Source organism: Emericellopsis cladophorae, assembly GCF_022114955.1.
Source record: "Emericellopsis cladophorae strain MUM 19.33 chromosome Unknown NODE_50_length_166691_cov_114_954254, whole genome shotgun sequence".
Classification (NCBI taxonomy): Eukaryota; Fungi; Ascomycota; class Sordariomycetes; order Hypocreales; family Bionectriaceae; genus Emericellopsis; species Emericellopsis cladophorae.
This window is the reverse complement of record NW_026250975.1, coordinates 38,707-58,308: the sequence shown is the minus strand read 5'-3', so window position 1 is coordinate 58,308 and position 19,602 is coordinate 38,707. Positions and strand designations below refer to the sequence as shown.

General features: G+C 55.8%; 9 protein-coding genes across 9 annotated transcripts; 4 read left to right on the top strand and 5 right to left on the bottom strand.

The window, feature by feature from the left end:
• Window positions 1-111: 111 nt before the first annotated feature.
• Window positions 112-2,010, top strand: J7T54_007757 (C6 transcription factor; the record flags this gene model as incomplete). The annotated part of the gene is made up of 1 exon (XM_051508855.1): window positions 112-2,010. The coding sequence occupies one exon, from the start codon at window positions 112-114 to the stop codon at window positions 2,008-2,010; it is 1,899 nt and encodes a 632-aa protein (XP_051360086.1).
• A 59-nt stretch (window positions 2,011-2,069) lies between these two features.
• Window positions 2,070-3,014, bottom strand: J7T54_007756 (uncharacterized protein; the record flags this gene model as incomplete). Its single annotated transcript, XM_051508854.1, has 1 exon — window positions 2,070-3,014. The coding sequence occupies one exon, from the start codon at window positions 3,012-3,014 to the stop codon at window positions 2,070-2,072; it is 945 nt and encodes a 314-aa protein (XP_051360085.1).
• A 2,969-nt stretch (window positions 3,015-5,983) lies between these two features.
• J7T54_007755 (uncharacterized protein) lies at window positions 5,984-6,919 on the bottom strand (the record flags this gene model as incomplete). The annotated part of the gene is made up of 1 exon (XM_051508853.1): window positions 5,984-6,919. One exon carries the CDS (start codon window positions 6,917-6,919, stop codon window positions 5,984-5,986), a length of 936 nt encoding a protein of 311 aa, XP_051360084.1.
• A 480-nt stretch (window positions 6,920-7,399) lies between these two features.
• Window positions 7,400-8,872, top strand: J7T54_007754 (uncharacterized protein; the record flags this gene model as incomplete). Its single annotated transcript, XM_051508851.1, has 3 exons — window positions 7,400-7,670; window positions 7,730-8,141; window positions 8,200-8,872. 3 exons carry the CDS (start codon window positions 7,400-7,402, stop codon window positions 8,870-8,872), a joined length of 1,356 nt encoding a protein of 451 aa, XP_051360083.1.
• A 359-nt stretch (window positions 8,873-9,231) lies between these two features.
• Window positions 9,232-10,326, bottom strand: J7T54_007753 (uncharacterized protein; the record flags this gene model as incomplete). Its single annotated transcript, XM_051508850.1, has 1 exon — window positions 9,232-10,326. One exon carries the CDS (start codon window positions 10,324-10,326, stop codon window positions 9,232-9,234), a length of 1,095 nt encoding a protein of 364 aa, XP_051360082.1.
• Window positions 10,327-10,835: 509 nt separating this feature from the next.
• Window positions 10,836-11,582, bottom strand: J7T54_007752 (uncharacterized protein; the record flags this gene model as incomplete). The annotated part of the gene is made up of 1 exon (XM_051508849.1): window positions 10,836-11,582. The coding sequence occupies one exon, from the start codon at window positions 11,580-11,582 to the stop codon at window positions 10,836-10,838; it is 747 nt and encodes a 248-aa protein (XP_051360081.1).
• A 1,995-nt stretch (window positions 11,583-13,577) lies between these two features.
• On the top strand, window positions 13,578-15,380 carry J7T54_007751 (Sugar transporter-like protein; the record flags this gene model as incomplete). The annotated part of the gene is made up of 1 exon (XM_051508848.1): window positions 13,578-15,380. The coding sequence occupies one exon, from the start codon at window positions 13,578-13,580 to the stop codon at window positions 15,378-15,380; it is 1,803 nt and encodes a 600-aa protein (XP_051360080.1).
• Window positions 15,381-15,396: 16 nt separating this feature from the next.
• J7T54_007750 (uncharacterized protein) lies at window positions 15,397-16,341 on the bottom strand (the record flags this gene model as incomplete). Its single annotated transcript, XM_051508847.1, has 2 exons — window positions 15,397-15,631; window positions 15,683-16,341. 2 exons carry the CDS (start codon window positions 16,339-16,341, stop codon window positions 15,397-15,399), a joined length of 894 nt encoding a protein of 297 aa, XP_051360079.1.
• A 919-nt stretch (window positions 16,342-17,260) lies between these two features.
• Window positions 17,261-19,585, top strand: J7T54_007749 (dipeptidyl peptidase-like protein; the record flags this gene model as incomplete). Its single annotated transcript, XM_051508846.1, has 1 exon — window positions 17,261-19,585. The coding sequence occupies one exon, from the start codon at window positions 17,261-17,263 to the stop codon at window positions 19,583-19,585; it is 2,325 nt and encodes a 774-aa protein (XP_051360078.1).
• Between the last annotated feature and the right edge of the window lie 17 nt (window positions 19,586-19,602).

Sequence of the window (19,602 nt, the reverse complement as noted above, 5' to 3'; positions counted from 1 at the left end):
TTACGACAAATATTCGCCTCTTGTCGCTCTCAGAAGATGGTCACGTGACTGACACATGAAATCGGCGCTCGGCGCTCGGCCATGGCCATCTGCATCTTCCGCGCCATCATCATGAATGACAATCACGCCCGCCTGATGCGCCGTCGTAACGGTCGGCCGGCTGCCTGCGCACCTTGCCACGCTCGAAAAGTCGCATGCGATCACACGCGTCCCGTCTGCAAGCGATGTGAGAAGCGCAGACATCCTGACGAGTGTCGGTACCCGGCGCCGGCATCGACCACCGTCTCCAGCTGGGCTGCAAGTCCGTCCCCTGGGCCGCAATCCTCTGGGAGTAGTCCTCTGCTGCCGGGTCGCCAAGCCTACTTTGGTTATACAAGCCACAACACGGTTTTTGAAGAGACTGAGAATGCCCTGGCGCTCCTAGGGAACAGGCCCACCTGCCTTCAGCCGTCCACGCCTGACGAGACGCCTACGCGAAGTCTTTTCAAGAATCTGCCCGTGCCGCTCAGAGAGGCCGGCTGGATCGTGCTGCGAAGCTTGCCCGGGCAGGTCAGCGGCAGATTTGCCTACAAAGGACCGATCAAGGTTCCGCAGGGATGGTCGCATCATGCCGTTGAACAGACCCTCGAGTTGCTGCAGGGCGTCACTGACCTCGACGCGCTAGGCGAAATGCTCTGCCGCAACTCGAGCAAGGCACTCCATGACAAGATCGACCCCCGGGAATGGATTGCCCAATTCACGGGCAAAAATATTCGCTGGGAGTCGATCGGGCTTGTGTGGACTTATGCCGTAGGTATCGGGGACTTCATGGCTGCCAGGCAACCTCGTTGTATCGAATGGGATGGTGAAGAGTCGGTGAAGACGGCTGCCGAGTGCTTGGGCTACTGTATTGACCTAGGGCGGCATTTTACTGATGCAAACGATCTCCTCCTTGATCTGTGCCGAAGGCGGGCTATCGCCGCCATGTTTTTGGAAGGCGATGCGAGCTTGTCCGCGCACACGCATCACGCAGTAGGCGTCCAGATGCTGACGTACTTGGGCTTTCACGCCATGGAGGACAGTGCGTATGTGCCTTCTATCTGTTCGGAGAACCAGCGACAACTCTTGTATAGGATATTCGGCAACGACACCATGGGAGTTGCCTTTACGGGCAGGCCCCCTGCCATGACCCGACGGTTCATATTGACACCCTTGCCCTTGGATATCCCTGAAGACGTCCTTGCCGGTGATCCTGGACAGCTAAATCGATATGTAGCGACTCTCGATGAGAATGGCTGGAACACAAAGAGCGAGTTATGCTCTGCAACAGTGCTGCGAGCCCGGGCTATAGTGGCGCTCGTGCGTGACGAAATCATGGAGATCGCCGTCGGCAAGGGAATATTTGTGACGCTGGAGCAGCTGGAGGCGATCAAATCACGTGCTCTGGGGACAATGGCTCACTGGCCTAGGCATATTGTGTACGACCCAGACAGCAAAGCCGACCAGTGGGTCCAATACACCCGTCTTGTGCTGCGGCTGGACCATCTGCAGAACGTCTTCTTCGTCGAGCGGCTGTTACTGAGGCACGGGAAGCCAGATACCGGCGAGTTGCTCTCTGTGAGCTCCGACATGGTGTGCTTGACGCTGAAGTTGTGGACAAACAAGGACAGGTTCCCCCACCCCGAGATGTTCCGCAACTTTGACTGGCTGCTCATGGCCTATGGTGCGCCCGGGGGCGGCATTCTGTGTCAGGAGTTGCTGTATCCGAAGTTTGTGGCTGCCCATTCAAACAATAGTCGCTTGACGCGCTCGGGCTTGGTGCAGCAGCTCAGTTTGCTGGTGGGCTTTCTCGACTGGGTGCGTCCCGATGCGCCAAACGCCCAGCTGTGTTGCGATGCGAAGAAGGTGGTGGAGAGAGTCCTGGATCACCAGCTGAATGGTCACCAAGTGAATCACGACTGGGGGGTCATGGCGCAGCCGGATTTCAATTTTGACTTGCTAGACACATTCGAGTGGCTAAGAGAGGGTTGATTGCTTCGGCTCGTAAAGAATGACCAAGACAGCGCAAATTTGAATCTTGACTACATCGATTAGCTGTCAAGCAAGTCGAGGTCGTGAGGCCTCTCGCCCTTCTTGACTTTCCACGCTGCACCGTGACAAAGTCGAATGAGCTCCATAATAAAGTCACCAATCTCTTGAATATGCTGGATCTCCTCGGCAGACAATTTATCTGTCGGTATTTTGCGGGAGATCTCACCAATCGACCCCAGAATTTGCAAGTCGTTGTCGGCCGGGGGACCGAGCGGATGAATCAGCATGTTGACAAACAGTGGCATTGCTGCCATTGGCGCATAGTGCGACACGATCCACATGGATTCCTGCTGCCAGAACCCGATGATAGTGTCAAAGAAACGGAAGATGGAGCGTCCAGCCTCGAGGGACAGGTCCGCACTTGACTCCACAGCGCTGTGCAAGTCATCAGGCAGATTCTGCTCCAGATCGCCGCATTTCCTGACCATGGTGTGGATGTGAATCATGGTGAACAAGTAGTCCAGCTGCAGATTGATTATGTGCGTCCTGTCTTCTGCTCTCATCGCTGAAGGCACGGACAGGGATGAGTCGGGTGGGATGGACAGTCGTGGGCGGTACGGCGGTTCAATCGACAGTCGCCACTCTTCGAGCTCATCATCGAGTTGTCGAACGTGCGCTAGAAGTTCGCCCTCGGTTTGCTGGAAAGCTCGCGGCGAACATAGCAAGCGGTTGGCACGTTCTTTGATGACTGCGAGGTATATGTTTCGCGGTTGCTTGTACCATGATTTTTGGTCGCGCAGCTCGCTGGGGTCCCCAACATCGCAGTACTCGTAGCTCAGTAACGGCGGCCTGCCAGTCCGCAAAGACGCATCTTTATCGAAGCAGTAGCATAGCCAGAATAGTTTCCGTATATGGGATCTGGTCGTCTCGTCAAATGCAGGGATGTGTTGAGGTAAGATATTGAGACTCTTCAGTGGTGCATGGCCACCGAGATCACACACCATGCGGCTCGCGCTGGCAAAAGTCACTGAAGCCTCTCCACACTGTCCTTTCATTTTTTGGAAAGCCCAAAGTAGCAGAGTGCCCTGCAAATTGTCTATATCGATGACATCATCATGAAGATTGAGCAAGTATTTCGCCTGGTGGGCGCAATCGTGAGCGCTTTGTCGCGTGTCGGAAGAGATGCTCACCACGGCAAGCATAGCCCAGAGACATGCCTCTGCCGTAGGATATCTGTTGCTGTGAGCTCTTTGAATTATGTCTTCCAGTAAGGCTGTGTCAAGAACCGGGAATACCATGGACGCCTTGGATTTGAGGAAAAGATCCGCAAAATATCGTATATCGGAGGGCAGTGATCTGGGCTGGGGAGGCAAAATAGGTAGTGGTTTCCGGATGGGTGGGTTGCGGAAGATGTCGAACTTATCCAAGAAGACAGCTTCTCCCGAGCCGTAGGAAATCCAGTCGTAACCTCGTGGTGAGAGGATCCCTATACCTTTGAAGTACCAATTGTTTCCGAGCTGGCATCTCGACAGCTTGTGGGTGGGTGTGATTCGATTGGTGGCCACGCCTAGGGGGAGAATGATTTCACGCCGGCCTGGAGGCGGTCCAGGTGTCGGTATGGATCGAGGTGATGCTTTGTTAGACCTAAACGCGCGCAGAGCTCCCTCCAGCTCTTCAACGCGATGTGACAACTCTTCGACAATGTCTGCAGTGGACCTGTCCGGGTTAGGAATTAGGATAGGGTCGAATGCGCCAGAAGATCTGACCTTTTCTTGGGGTCCTTGGGTACGACTCGATCAAAGGTGCAGGAAAGGCCTTGACTACCGCACCATTCGCAGGGCTCGCCTGGTGTTCTGATGGAGCATTGTATCTTCATGTTCAGTCAGTGGGGTGCGCTCGCGTTGTCTGAATGGCGCCTACCTTGCGTTTGTAGCACAGGTCGCATGCGCGACGAGGTGGCATTGCTGTGCTGACTGCCAGTGATCTGATATTGGTTCGATATGGAAAGATGCCAGGGGGCGAAGGGGCCAGGTGTGTTTTGAACTTGTGAGTTGAGGGGTGGCGATGAAAGGTGAGGACGAAGAAGGTGCGCGAAAATCCCATGTGTTCAGTGTTCACAATGCACACCAAGGTAGCGTGGCCTACCCTATAATCTTGGACGAAGGGCCTGAATCACTGTGTATTTCCCAACGGTAACATAGGTCGTAGATAATTATTGATCATTTGTGAAGCACACAAGAATTCATTCAACTACTACCAAATAATAGTTGCATTAATTTAATCGACTTTTCTTTCTCGCGTACATCAGAAAATTGACCCCGATAGTTGTTTCGCACCAGCGTGTCATAACAAGCCCTATTTCCTTTCTATCTTATTCAGACACGCATTTCTAAATAAAACTAATTCACTCATACATAGACTAGCTAATAAATTATATAGTATATAACTTTGCATGAAAAAAGAGGATAGAATCATTCTCGTATCGAATTACTCATCACGATGCGCAGTCAAACACTCACAACGCGCCGTCTGGTGTCCCTGACTGGCCGTTTCAATGATGCCAGATGCTAGGTCAATTAGCAATTTATTAAGCGGAGAATTCAAAATCAGATTGCCAAAAACATGTAGTAAAAATGTATGGTCATATTGGCGTTCTGGGGCCTATCAGTCTCTATATGTATGTACATGAAAGTGCCTTCAATCACAAGCTTGTTCGATTCATGTACACGAGGGTTCCAAACTTTGCGGATGATCTTCATAGACACATGAACGCAGCCATCCTCTTCTCTCATTAACGTTTCTTCTGTCCTCATGGCGCCCCGAGCTCAACAGGCTCATTCATGCGCTTCTGAGAATCAATATGCTGTCCGTTTAGTTCTTGTGGACGCTCTGACGCAGCCACCTCGGAAGGGCTTTTTGGATAGGGCATCTCAGTAGTTGGGTGTTCCGTCTATTGCCCTCTCCTCCTCGCCCTCCGCCAAAAACACACTCCGATAGCAATGGCAACAGCGAACTCAGCACCGCCGAGCCTAGCTCCAACAGCAACCGGGATGATGTCCGGCTTGTTGGAATCTTTCTCTATCGGCACCGAAGGCGGTATTTTCGTGTTCTCTGTGAGTTCCTCGGCTGGCGTTGCCGAAGATACTGATGTCGTTCTGGGTGCGTCTTTGGATACGCTTGTTGGGGTCTCCAGCCTCTCGTTGTCCGCGCAACTTGAGGACTGCTTGCTCCGTGTGGGTGTCGATTCGGACTCATCACGAGGAGTCCTCACTCGGCTTAGCTGTCGATTGAGGCTCATCCTCGGTTACGCTGCTTGAGGGCTCCGAGCTTTTCGTCGCTGTCGCTTGTCGCTTTCCGGCTGTCGCCGTGACCAGCCCATCGCCAATGTCTTTCCTCGTGGCATCTTTGTCGGTGCAGCAATCTTCCCATTGACAGCACCATTGGCCAGTAGGAGACCACTGTGTCTTTTCGTCGCATTGCATCACCCACTCGCCACCCCCAGGATTGCCTGCCATTAGGTTTCAGAGTCGTAAAGACCGGAGCACGCATAACCAACAGCCGGCGCTCGTCTGCAGGTGGGCGCTTAACTGCGCAATCAGAACTTGCCACTGCTTGTCGCCCCTCTGCTGGCCATTTTCGATATGAATGAATGGACCGATTTATATAAGGCTTTTTATTCCATGAAACTGCCAAGTCTGCGGCGTTGAACCACAGTCCTGTCCACATGGAAGCGTCGACAACCAGTTCTCATCAACAAATCCTTTCGATGAGCAACCAATTGGCTTCGATATACCCTCAAATTAAATTCAAACATTTCGATTTATTTTCGAGTCTGAACTGCTAACAGCTACATCCTGTGACCACTTCAGCATGTTCGATGCAGCTGTCGCCTACTGTCACTCGAGCGTGCAGGCATATACCGCTACCCAACAAGGAAAACACCACGATGCTCATGCCTGGTCGGTTCAGGTCCTCATTCGAACGCTTTCAGCTCCTCCTCCGTCCAATTCCACAGCTTCTCCGCCAGCGAATCGTCTCTCCCATCCTCACTGGCCTTCCCAGCAACTCCAACCGGCTCATAGTACTCTCCACTCACAACATCCTTCGACACCGACGCCCAAAGCTGGTTCTTCACACCCTGGATGACTGGAGTGAGCAACGCACCGCCCACTTTGGTCAGTGTCCGAACGATCCAAGGCGTGGCCGTTGCGCCTTCCATGAGCTGGGTGCGCACCAGGCCAGGATGGATCGCGGCCACCGTGAGATTAGGATATACCTTGGCCAAGTGCCGTATCCAAAGCACATTGGCAAGCTTGCTTTGGTAGTATCTTCCGTACGCTCCAAGATCCTCAGCGGTGGTCTTGAGCATGTCGAAGCGGAAGCCACCTTTGGGGACCCGGGTGTGACCGAACGACGACATTGACACAATGCGCACATCCTCGTCCGGCGAAGCCGCTGCAGTGGCTTCGAGTTTGGGAAGCAGGAGCTTGGCGAGGAGGGCATGCCCCATGTGGTTGGTTCCGAACTGCATTTCGTAGCCGTCCTCTGTGAGGCCCGGAGGCACGGCCATGATCCCGGCATTGAGCATCAGAATGTCAAGACGAGGGGATTCAGCCATGAACTTTTTTGCAGCCCTCCGAATGGAGACAAATGAGCTCAAGTCGAGCTCGAGAAGCTTGATGCAGGACGAGGCACCGGGGACCTGTTGAGCAATCTCGGCCGCTGCAGCACGAGCTTTGTCCACATTACGCGAGGCGATCCATATCTGGTGCGGGCCATGTTGAGCAAAATCAAGGACGGCCTGCTTGCCGAGACCGATATTGCCTCCGGTGATAAGGATGACTTTGCCGGCGAGGGATGGAATATCCTTGTCCTGGGCGAAGGACTTTGAGCTGTTGCGAATGGGCATATTTTGAGCAGATATGAAGATGGATGATGGAACTTGGAGGGAACTCAAGATTCAGGAAGTGAGGACTCAGACTGGTTTAAATATTCATCCTCGCTTGACAAGGTCGATCACCACAATCTGCTGTTTCCAAGTCACTTACACCAGCAGCCGAAGTGTCTAAATCAGGAGCCAATAGCAGCCCGAGTTGATTTGCCGCTAGTCCTGAAAGGGTTTCCAGTCTCAATCTTGGCGGCATGATGAGACCCGCTCTGGACGGAACCCACTTGCATTTCGCAGCCCACGAATGATCGATCATATATTGTCTCTCGTTTAAATGCATACCCCCCGTTTATTCATGCTGTCAAATGTCAGCGGTGAACTTGCCATCTTCAAGTTGGACACACAAGCCGACATGACAAACCATCATCGGTCATATCGCGGTCCGCCTCGAGACTCAAAGAGGTCTATCTCAATCGGATTGTCATTCGCGCTGACGCGATAATGGAACATTCTTCATCAAGAGCGCAGCATGCCTCTGAGCCGAGCCTCTTCATCATCAGCTCAGACACTGGCAAGCCAGACGCCCAAACGCGCCGGCTAATACGCCGCCATGTCATGCGCGGGAAGAACAGGCGGAAGCAATACGAAAACAAGTGCCCAGGCCAGTTGGGATCTAGTAGCGATTACTGGACTCTCACGTCCCCTCGAAAGATCACGTCTGAGCTCTCCTTGTTGACAGGCGTCCCTCACATGCAGCACTTGATCTATCGAGGTATCCATTGTCGAGCTATAATCACACCCTTCGCAGGACTCACTGACTTTCATTCTCAGCATTCACAATAGTCAAGCCGTCGACATACAAAATTGAGGTCATTGTTGCTGACGACCCAAGAAACAACATGCTGTGCTTCCCGGCCTTGGCCTCGAACCCTGCTCTCCTGCACTCCGTCTGTTTCTTTGCCCAGGCCTTCCACGACACATCAAAAAAGTCTTCATTAAGTCCACTGGCGCAGACACACCTGACCATGGCTCTCGTCTACCTGCAGAAGTCTCTCGTTGACAGCGTCGCCGCCACGAGCGAAGCCACCATGTCGACGGTCGTGTCGCTTGCTACTGCTGCTGCCATCCTAGGCGATCTTGACTCCTTGCAAAAACATGTCGACGGCTTGTCCCGTATGATAGAACTACGTGGCGGTCTTGATACCCTTGAACCGGGTAATTTCATCGTCCTTAAAGCGACCAGGTAATGAAGGGCCCAAATCCATCGACCGGGCCTCGTCTTTGTTAACTTTTGCGGGCAGGCTCGATTTTGGACTCGCAATGGCCACAGGAGCGCATCTACGGTTCACGCCAAAGAACTTGTCGTGGGATCCTGTCATAGCCCAGGGTGTCCATGCAGACCAGCTCACTGAGTTGGCCATGCTTCGTCCCGAACTTGACACGAGACTTCTCAACATCTGGGCCGATCTGCGGGTCTTTGCACGAGCAGCAAACGATGCCACGTCATCAGGTGTCAAGATGCCACATGACTTGTTCCATCGACTGTCGTCTGCCATCCCTGCTCGTCTCATTGCACTGAAAGATGCTTGCCGCAGCTCTCCTGTTTCTGAGCTGCTCCGACTGGCCATGATCGCCTTCATGAAGACCATCCTTGTGCAGATTGAGGGTCTTGGCCCGCGATTGACAGCATTGGCCGCTGATCTAAAGGAGATATTCCTCGCAAAACCATCGTGTCCGTCAGACCTCCTCTTGTGGGTTCTATTCACCTCCACGATATCTATATTCGAAAATCTGGGCGACCACGAGTGGCTTGTCTCCGCCCTTGGCAAAACTCTTTCCGAACTGGGACTGCGCACATGGCCAAGCACTAGGAACGCTCTGAAACATTTTCTCTGGATCGACTTTCTTCACAACAGGCCTGGGCAAGACGTTTTCAGCCGGTTCATCAGCCATCCCACAGAAGAAACCGCTTAGAATCCACCATAATCTCAAGGACAACAGTCCTGTATAGGTCGGACATATCCACTGCTTTTTGTCAGGCCCTAGTGAGCAATCACGGACCACCTTCCCCAGCCTCTCGCGACCTCAAGTTCTCCCCGCACCATGCTACTGTTGCCACCACCCTGTTCATCTACGGGACCCCGCGAGCGCGGTGCCAATTTACTCCGCAAGAGGATCGATTTGTGGCACGTGGCACAGTTAGACTGCCTTGTATCTTCTCCAATCGCGGCGAGAGCCGAGATCGGCCTGGCAAGCATCATTACAGCATCAGTGAATCACGCGACGGAAAGTGAGCGGCGGGAAAGCTCATGTTCACTATCGGGTAAATCAAATCAAAGACCGCCCACGCCTTCCCGCACCGCCTTCAGGTGACTCCAGTCATGGCTATCCTGCGCGAGACTCCAAGCCATGACGCCACCGAGCCCCTTTGGCTTGACAATCTCGTCAAACTTGCGCGTAATGAGCGCCGGCTTGTCCCACGTCCACAACTTGCTATTGGCCCAGTACCACTGGCCGCCCCCCTGCTCATCCACCTTGCCATTCTGCATGGCCTGCGCGAACTCGCCGTCGCTGTAGCTCGCCTTCTCAAACGTCACGGCGCCAGACAGGCCCGTGTCCGTCCCGTCGGGACGCTCGAGCTCAGCTGTCGCGCAGCCTTCTGGGCCGTCGCAGGGGCCGGACGTGGTGAACCACTTGCTGTAAATGGTGAACCCCAGCACGAGCTTGCTCGCTTCCATGCCCCTCTCAATGTACAGGTCGACCGCACGCGCTGGCCCCGGGATACCGGAGTGATGCATGGTCTCATTGTTGCGACGATTCATCAAGTCGTACGACATGACGTTGACGTGGTCGACAGCCTCGCTGATCAGGGGGACCTTGTCAGCCGTGAAGGCAATCATGTCGCCCTCCTTGCCTGGCACGGCAATAGAGAGCTCCCGGTCTCCAATTGCAGCCTTGATCTCCTGCAGCAGCAGCGGGAACGTCTCAACCTCCTGCACCTTCTGGTCATTGGGGACTATCCTGTAATCCTGGCCGTTACCACCTGGGTACTCCCAATCGACATCCACGCAGTCGTATCCGAGGTTATCCATTATCGTAGCGACGTTCTGCGCATACGTCTTCCTCGTCTGCTCGGTCGCAGCACCGGCGCTGAAGCCAGACGTATCGCTCCATCCGCCAATGGCCATGCACACCTTGGTGCCGTCGTCGAAGAGCGCCCGTACCTGGTCGAGGGGCATGAAGGGGGTGTACCACGTGCCCGAGTTGAAGATGGTGGACTGCGCAAATGCCGTGATGATATGCGTGACGCCGGCCGTCGTGGCGCGGTCGGAGAGGGATGCTGTATGCCACTGTTCAAAGTAGACGGCGAACACGGGGGCAGCCGAAGCCCCTGAGGCAGCGGCGAGCAGTAGAGACGATGGATGCATGGTGAATTGTGTAGTTTGTCCTGGCGCATCTGCTCCTCTGGTTCGACCGGCTTCTGTTTCCGTCTTATACTCTTAGAAACCATTGATTCACTAGACCTGCGAGAGCAGGTATTGCTCTGGTCAGCAGCTGGACTCAGCCAGTGGCAGGATGGAGAATGGGTGAATGACTGACCAGAAGCGATCCTGCGCTAATCGAAACAGCAATGGTTTGCCCTGGTTACATCCGAAAGCCCACAAGTTGCTCACTCAGTAATGTCAAACACATCCATCACCAATTGTCTCACAGCGCGACGGCTCTTGCGTGTGGCGACCCAATGGGCCGAACGGCCACGACTTGCGAAGGCTGGTATCCCGTACCGGACACCATCAACAGCATCCGAAGAACAGCCGCGAAGGAGCACAGAGCTTGGTTGACGCGGAACTCAAATTAGCTCAAACAGGTATATCTCGAAGAAAGACGAAACAATCGGGTATCACTCGGATTCGCTCGCACGACGCTTGCCAGAACCTCAAACCATCACAAACACTGCCATCGCCGCCAGCAGGCCAGCCCACACGCCCACACTACCCGCCGCATCATCTTCGTCCAACCCCGTCGAGGCTTCATACCGCTCTCCGGTAGGGTACCGCACGTTGTACACAGGGTCGTCCTTGAGCTCTGGCGCATCGCCCAGCGTGTGCGGGCACGTAGCCTGGTTCGCATCAGGCCAGTCCAGGTCGCACTCCTCGTCGTGGCCGCGTGAGCAGATGGGATCGGCAATGTTGAAGAGAACATAATTCTCGGCGACCCAGCTGTTCTCGTCCTCGAGACAACTTGCCAGGAAATTCATGCTGTTGGCCGCGCTGAGGGGCAGTTTCTTGCCCTCTGTCTCGATGAGGCTCTTGCACTCGGACGCCTTGACATTTTCAAACTCCATTTCAACGGCGCCGCCGGCCGTGGGTTCGTCCGTCGCGGACTTGCCCGTGTAGAGCCAGTTCCAGGCGTCGTAGCTCACATCGTAGGCACCCTGGGACTGGTCGATCCGGAGGAGCTTGACCTCGCGGTCCTCGTAGCTGAGAGACACGCAGATGTTGGTGCAATCCACGGAGGCGGGCCAGTACGCGACACGGTCGGTGTTGATCTTGCAACCCAGCACACCAACGGACGAGGAGTAGCTCTCGTGGGGCGTCACCCACACCGTGCCGCTTGTCTTGGCTTTGTCTTTAGCCAGTGCAACAGCGCATAAAAGGCAAGAAAGAAGAGCGGATATATACATGGTGTCAAATGGATGTAGGAATGCGCGACATGCCGCGTCACTGCGGCCTGACGTGACCACGCGGTAGCGGCGCGTCTGGGAGGAAATTTGACGATGGCTTCATCCAGGGGCTTCCGATTTGGGTTAGCTCGGCAATTACGGGAATTATTCCTTATCTTCCTATCGTTGTCTTATTAGCCGGTCTTACCTAGAGCAGTAGCCCACCCTATCCCACACCCGCCTTTGTTTCTTGCGCTCAACGTCTGTGAATTAAAACACAGTCGTCTTCCATTCCTGTCGTGAAACATTTTCCCTCTCCACCTACTGGAGACACCATGTAACGTTTCTTCTGCGCTGCTCGTAAAAAATCGTATCCATATAGCGCCAGCGGGAAAACCGAACGCAAGCGGGCAACATTAGACAACGCCCAGACGCGAAATCCGCCACCAACACTAATTCTCCGGTTGAAAAACTTCTGGACCTTCACTGTTCACATGCTTAAGTGTAGATGCGGGTATCTTTCATGAGTCATCATGAGCTTTACTGGTCGATTCAGCGCGTGAACGAGTCAGCCTCTTTGATCGCAATCGCTCGCTTCACTATTCGGTCCCGAAACGTCCTCCAACCTCGCCAAGACGACCACAATCCAATTGAACGCCCAACAGCCAAACACACCACCAACCGCGTCCTTTTGTGAATACGTACCCACCATTCTCGCTGACCCGCTCATATTAACGGCTTAACGATTCAGGACAAGCCGTGCGTCCACTTGCTGACGGCTTGCTCCAACAGGTAATCTGGAGAATGCCCACGCTCCCTTCTCTCCAGACGAGGAGATTGCGCCTGGGGATGAATCTGGGGGCCGCTATCATCCATGTGAACGGTTGCAGCACGACGCCCGCGTGGTGGTGATTTGTGGCCCTGTGGTTGATGAGTCCACCGGTATCACACTCTGCGCTCGGTGGTACTCGGGACTCGGACGGCGGAACTTGCCAAATCAGTCAATGAGTTGATGATCGCAAGCAGGCATCAGCCTCCCTGTCCCAGCAACAGCGGCAAAATTGATGCTAATTCGCGAGTCAGCCGCGCTAGAAAACCGCATTCCTGCGGCCCAGCAGATATGACAAAGACCATCCAACAGAGACAAGCCAAGAGACGGACGGATCCACAGATGCTCCAACAAGTGAAATCGGCATCGTTCGACTCGTACCACGTAAAAAGATATTTTCTACGCGAAACAACCAGTGGCGTCTCATCTCAAATGTACGCATGGTCGTGAACGTGCCTGAATGTAGATGTCTTCGCTTAGACTGACGGTCGAGGTGGTTAAGCTTAAGTGACGTCCAAAAAATAAGCTTAACGCCCTTGACGTCAGCGAGCCAAGCGAGGAGAATTTTTGTGCGCCTAAGCCTAACCGTGGTCCGTACCGTCTCCGAGTCCGGCCAGCCACGACGATCGATCAACAAATGCCGCTGCCGCACTGCACCGGCGTGGGTTCCGAGTGGAACCCGCTAGCTTGGCAAAGTTCGGTTTACTCGATTCGGGAACCCGGTTATTGACGACAGCCCTTCGATGTTTTCAATTGCCGACTGCTAAATGGGAAGAGGCTGTAATGTAAGAAGACAAGAACACGAACATGCGTAGCAGATGGCCACGCCCGTGTCGTACGCTCTTCCATAACCGAAAGCCCTCTTCCGAACAAGGCTTTCCGGTTCCGAATCGCATAACCGTGTAGATAATAATCCTGCAGGGGAAAACACAAAGCCTAAACGGTGAACCCATCCAGGTGCGCGCGCGCCCACCCACAGGCTACAGCCAAGAACAGCGCGCCAACCGACCACCCTCCAATTCGGGAGGCTGACCTTGGCCCATGACGTGCCTTATCCACCGACAATCTCGCGTGTCTGGGGTCTCCAATACTCCAGGACAAACTCTTCATCTGTATAAGAGACGCGGTGCCGCCACCCCATCCCCATCTCACATGGCAGAGTAGTAGTAACACGACTTGCAACCACCATGGCGGAAAAGACTTCCCGTACAGACGGCGTCCTCGCCGGCAACGACGCCACTGACAACTCATCTGGCAGTCAGGTCAACCACGCCCAGAATGAAAAGTCCAACCCCCGTACGCCCACCGGCCCCACCAAGCAGACTGGTATCGTGGGCATGCTCTCCAGGCTGGGCGATCTTCCCGAGTGGAAGGTCCGCGGCAAACACCTCCAGGGCGCCGTGCTCAACTACAGCATTGGCTTCATCGCCTCGTGCGGTTTCCTCATGTTCGGTTATGACCAGGGCGTGCTCAGCGCCCTCCTCACGCTGGACGACTTCCAAAAGAGCATTCCCCTGATGACGCCCCGCGACAGGGCCAACTCGCTATGCTGGCTGCCGAACGGCGACCCGGACCCGACCATGTGCACGGGTGACCCCAACACCCAGGCCGCCGGCGTGGCCATTTACCAGATTGGATGCTTCCTCGGTGCCATCCTGATTCTCTTCTACGGCGAGGTCTGGGGCCGCAAGTCGTCCACCTTCTGGGGCTCCCTCATCATGATCATCGGCACCATCTTCCAGGCCGCTGCCAACGGTTATGCCCTGCTTATCGTCGGTCGTATCGTCGGAGGCATCGGCAACGGCATGGTCACGTCTACCATTCCTACATGGCAATCCGAGTGCGCCCGTCCTCACCAGCGTGGTTTCCTCATCTTGATCTCCGGCGCGCTCATCTCCGGCGGTATCATGATTGCGTACTGGGTCGACTATGGCTTCTACTTCCTCGAGGGCTCCGTCCGCTGGAGGTTCCCCATCGCCTTCCAGTCCTTCTTCACCATCGTCGTCATGATCGGCCTGCTGTACCTTCCCGACTCGCCTCGTTGGCTTGCTATGAAGGGACGCATGGAAGAGGCCCGCGAGGTTACCTCTCGTCTTCTGGGCAAGCCCATTGACGATGATGAAGTCTCCACGGAGATCCAGGCCATCACCGAGGCCCTCGAGGTCCAGTCTCGCGGCGGCGGCTTCAAGTACAAGGAGCTGCTGACCAACGGCCCATCGCAGAACCTCAGACGCACACTCCTTGGCATGATGAGTCAGTTCTTCCAGCAAATCTGTGGCATCAACCTCATCACCTACTACGCGACCTTCCTCTTCGAAAACTCTCTTGGCTTTGACCCCGCCATGTCGAGGTTGTTGGCCGCGGCAAACGGTACCGAGTACTTCCTCGCGTCATTGATTGCGCTGCCGCTGATTGAGAGGACCGGTCGACGAAACCTCATGCTGTTCGGTGCCTTTGGCATGATGGCGTCCATGGCGATCCTTGCCGGTACTGTGTCCACTGGTGAGGTCGACGATGCTGGCGCGCCGCAGCTCGAGGTACGGTTCGGTGTCACGGCCACGGTCTTCCTGTTCGTCTTCAACACCTTCTTCGCCATCGGATGGCTGGGCATGACCTGGCTGTACCCTGCCGAGATCACTAACCTGCGCATCCGTATCCAGGCCAACGCCCTGTCGACATGCTCCAACTGGCTGTCCAACTTTTTGATTGTCATGATCACACCACCTGCGTTTGCCAACCTCGGCTACAAGACCTATGTCATGTTCGCCGTCTTCAACGCGGCCATCCTCCCCAGCGTCTACTTCTTCTTCCCCGAACCCCGTGGGCGCAGCCTGGAGGAGCTGGACATTATCTTCGCATCGGCCCACAGTGACAATGTCAACCCGGTCAAGCGGTCCAAGGAGATGCGTCACATTGATGGCCACGAGATGGAGAGCGAGTTGGAAAAGTACTTTGGTGCGGATGCTGCCCCGGTGGGGCGCGCGGCTTAGAGTAAAGAGTAGTGTGTTATAGAGGGATGTTGGATGAATCATATCTTGTTCCCCTGCTCCTGTTGTTGTCACGTTGCAGTTGCTTTGCCTCCCTGACTTTGATGGCGGACCCAGCCCAGTCGGTGCCGTCGAGGGCGCGGATGGCTTCCTGGCCCTCCTGACGGTTGACCAGGTCGACGAACGCGTAGTGGTGCTTGCCGGGCATCTCGCGGGTCGATTCGTGGGGAGTCATGCGCTTGCTGACAGAGGCACTTTGTGTGTTGTTAGCAAGGTTGGCAGGCAAAACACGCGAATGTACGTACATTTTGAAGTCCTTGAACATCTCGCGAAGCTCCTCCTCATTCTGCGACAGGTCGCTCATCTCGTCGAGACCACCGACATAGACCCTGTACGTGTCATCGGCGGTGCCAGAGGGCTTATCTCTGGAAGGTGAATCACCCCAGCGGTCAAAGGCCGGGCGGTCACTCTGACGAGTTTGACGGGGCTTGGGGTTGCATGGGCCAGTCTTCATGGGCCTGTTCCTAACGTTCACGCCGTTCATGTGCTCAATGGCTGCATCCGCATCTTCTTTGGTTGGGAACTCGACAAAGCAGTAGCCCGGGTTGCGGCCTGTGACTGGGTCGGTGGACAGGTGGAGCTGCTCGAGCGTCGCGAAGCCATTCTCGTGGAAGACGGCGGTGATGTCTTCGGGGCGCACATCGTAGAGGATATTACCAACGTAGATGCGGCGACCCTCGCTGAGAGCACTCGACTCCTCACTGTTCGTCCTGTTGCCCCACGATCGCTGCGGTCGCTCAGCCCAGCGCGTGTTGGTGCGGGTTCCGTTGGTGGTGTCCTTGCCCCTCCATCCAGAGCTGGGGGGCGGCGAGTCGGTGACATCGCTCTTTGTGCGCCAATTGTTGGACTGGGCGTGACGAGGAGGCTCGCGACGCTCTTGAGGCTGCTCGTTTTCGTTTTCCATCGTGGGCGGTTGTTGGTGGGGGTGCTCACACGGTTCTCACGGCGGTAGTGAATCAGAAAGCTTGGGCAAGAGCGGGCAGGATGGGAAAGTCGCGAGTGCCATTGGAAATATTTTTTCAGGGTTCAGGTGGATGCGATGAGCTCTTACCAGGAACAGCGTGGGCGCATAACATCAGCTGTTAGCACAGTAGCGTGCATTGCATACACAAAGACGCGCCTTCCTTCGCCATCAGGGAGCTCAAAAATCACGTGCATCGCCTTCACCTTCACCTTTATCATCGCTGTGAAGGCTCTAAATGTTCGACCTGGAACATGCAGAGCCTCCAGTCGTTCGTTCAGCCATCCATCACCCCCGCGTATCTCTCTAGTTGTTGACGCGCTTCACTCCAGGCACGCGACCCCTCATCGCACCACCCTCCTCACTCGCCTGGTCACCCACCTTGAGAGGTACATATCGATTGACCTTGGCGCTCTTATCGCCATCAACAACGGCAATGCGTGCGGGACGCGCCGGGAAAGGGCTTTTTGGAGATGGGCATGGCCTGTTCCAGAAGGTCGCTATGCCGACGAGATTGGGCCCGGGAAGATTCCTTGGATGGGCCGCTGACAACCGGGGTGGATTGAGCCGTCGCACACGTCTATTGATGCAATCCCAAGGGCCCTTTGACCAACCTGACAAAAGCCAAGAGTGGACAAATTCGTCGGCACTTGATCTCTTCGGGAAGGCCCCTTAGCCAAGGCCGGACATTGGCCAATTGCTCCCGTTCGCCCCACCTTGGAGAACATGTCCCGGCCATGGGGCAGCGCGTGTAAGTTGGGTGCAAGGGTTATGGCCTTGTATAATAATACCAGAGGCCCGCCTCGTCCACAGACTTCTTTTCTTTGTGAGCTACACGCGCGACCTATGTTTGTTTCTCAAGATGCCCTCCCTCTGGACCGTGGCCATTGCGGCTGGCGTTGCTGCCGCCATCGACCCTCCTCGAGCGCCTGGGCACCCCAAACCTGATGGCGACCGCCTGCTCGCTTTCAACGAGACCGTCCCGGGTGCTGTCTACCGCCCCAGGTCCATCTCTGTTGCCTGGTCTTCTGCCGGAAGCGATGGCCAGTACATCACCACCAACAGCGATGGTGACCTCGTCCTCGAGGACATTGTCACGGAAACCACCGAGACATTTGTCCCGGCTGACCAGCTGCCCGAGGACTACAGCGAGTACTGGATCAGCAGCGATGCCTCCCGCGTGCTCTTGTCGGCCAACACTACCAAGCAGTACCGCCACTCGTACTTTGCCGACTACTTCATCCTCGACGTCGAGTCCGGCGAGTCCACGCCCCTGGTGGACGACCAGGTCGGTGACATCCAGTATGCCGAGATGGCACCCACTGGCGACGCCATTGCCTTTGTGAGAGACAACAACCTGTACCTCCGCGACCATGCCACGGGCGACATCGCGCAGATCACCAACGATGGCGGCCCGGACATGTTCCACGGTGTGCCCGACTGGGTCTACGAGGAGGAGATCTTTGGCGACCGTTACTCCCTGTGGTTCTCGCCCGACGCCAAGTTTGTTGCTTTCCTGTCCTTCAACGAGACCGGTGTCGGCACCTTCACCATCCCGTACTACATGGACAACCAGGAGCTCGCCCCCGTGTACCCTGACGAGCTGGACCTGCGCTATCCCAAGGTCGGCAGCAAGAACCCCACTGTCCAGCTGAACATCCTCGACGTGGCCTCCGGCGAGTACGAGACCGTGGAGATCGATGCCTTCCCTGAGGACGAGCTGGTCATTGGCGAGGTGGCCTGGGTCACGGACACCCACACCGACCTCATCTACCGCGCCTACAACCGCGTCCAGGACCACGATGCCCACGTCGTCGTCGACCCGGTCTCCCTGACGAGCAAGACAGTCCGTGAGCGCGACGGCTCGGACGGGTGGCTCGAGAACACAATGTCCATCAGCTACGTTGGCCCCCTCAAGTCGTCCTGCAACAACACGTACTACGTCGACATGTCGGACGAGTCTGGCTGGGCGCACATCTACTTGTACCCGGTCAAGGGCGGCAAGGCCATCCAGCTGACCAAGGGTGACTGGGAGGTTGCCTCCATCCTCAAGATCGACACCAAGCGCAGCCTGATCTACTACTCGGCCGCGCAGCGCCACAGCACCGAGCGCCACGTGTACAAGGTCTCCTACAATACCAACGAGATTACGCCCCTGGTCGACGACGAGGTTGCCGGCTACTGGTCTGCCTCGTTCTCGTCCGAGGGCGGCTACTACATCCTGACCTACGCCGGCCCCAACGTCCCCTACCAGGAGCTGTACACCACCAATTCGACCTCCAAGGCCATGCGCACCCTCGTGGACAATGCCGAATTCATCGAGACGCTCTCCGAGTTCCGCATCCCCAGCGTGACCTGGTTCGAGCTCGAGCACCCCGACGGCTACAAGATGAACGTCCAGCAGAACCTGCCGGCCAACTTTGACCCCTCCAAAAAGTACCCCGTCCTCTTCACGCCCTACGGCGGCCCCAACTCGCAGTCCGTCGCCAAGCGCTTCCAGTCCATGAACTGGAACATGTACATTGGCTCGGACCCCGAGCTCGAGTATATCACGTACACGGTCGACAACCGCGGCACCGCCATGCAGGGCCGCGCGTACCGTTCCCTCGTCACCTCGCAGCTCGGCAAGCTAGAGCCCCTGGACCAAATCTGGGCCGCCGAGCAGCTCATTGCGCAGAACGACTTTATCGACGCCCACCGCGTCGGCATGTTTGGCTGGTCCTACGGCGGCTACCTGACCGCCAAGACGCTCGAGGTCGACTCGGGCGTCTTCACCCTGGGCCTCATTGTCGCGCCCGTGTCCGACTGGCGCTTCTATGACACCCTCTACACCGAGCGCTACATGAAGACGCTCGACGGCAACACGGACGGCTACCTCGAGACGGCCGTGCACAACGTCGACGGCTTCAAGAACGTGGCCGGCGGCTTCTCCGTCCTGCACGGTACCGGCGATGACAATGTGCACTACCAGCACACGGCGGCAATGATCGACCTGCTCGTCGCCGAGGGCGTGCCCCCCGAAAAGATGCACATGTTTGCCTTTACCGACAGCGACCACAGCATCAACTACAACGGCGCCGACGTCTGGATCCGCAAGTACCTGACCGACAGGCTGTTTGACGAGAAGTTGCGCAAGGTGGAGGGCGAGCGCCTCGTGCACCAGTGGTCCAAGAGGGCTGTCGTCTAGATTAGACTGAGCTACTA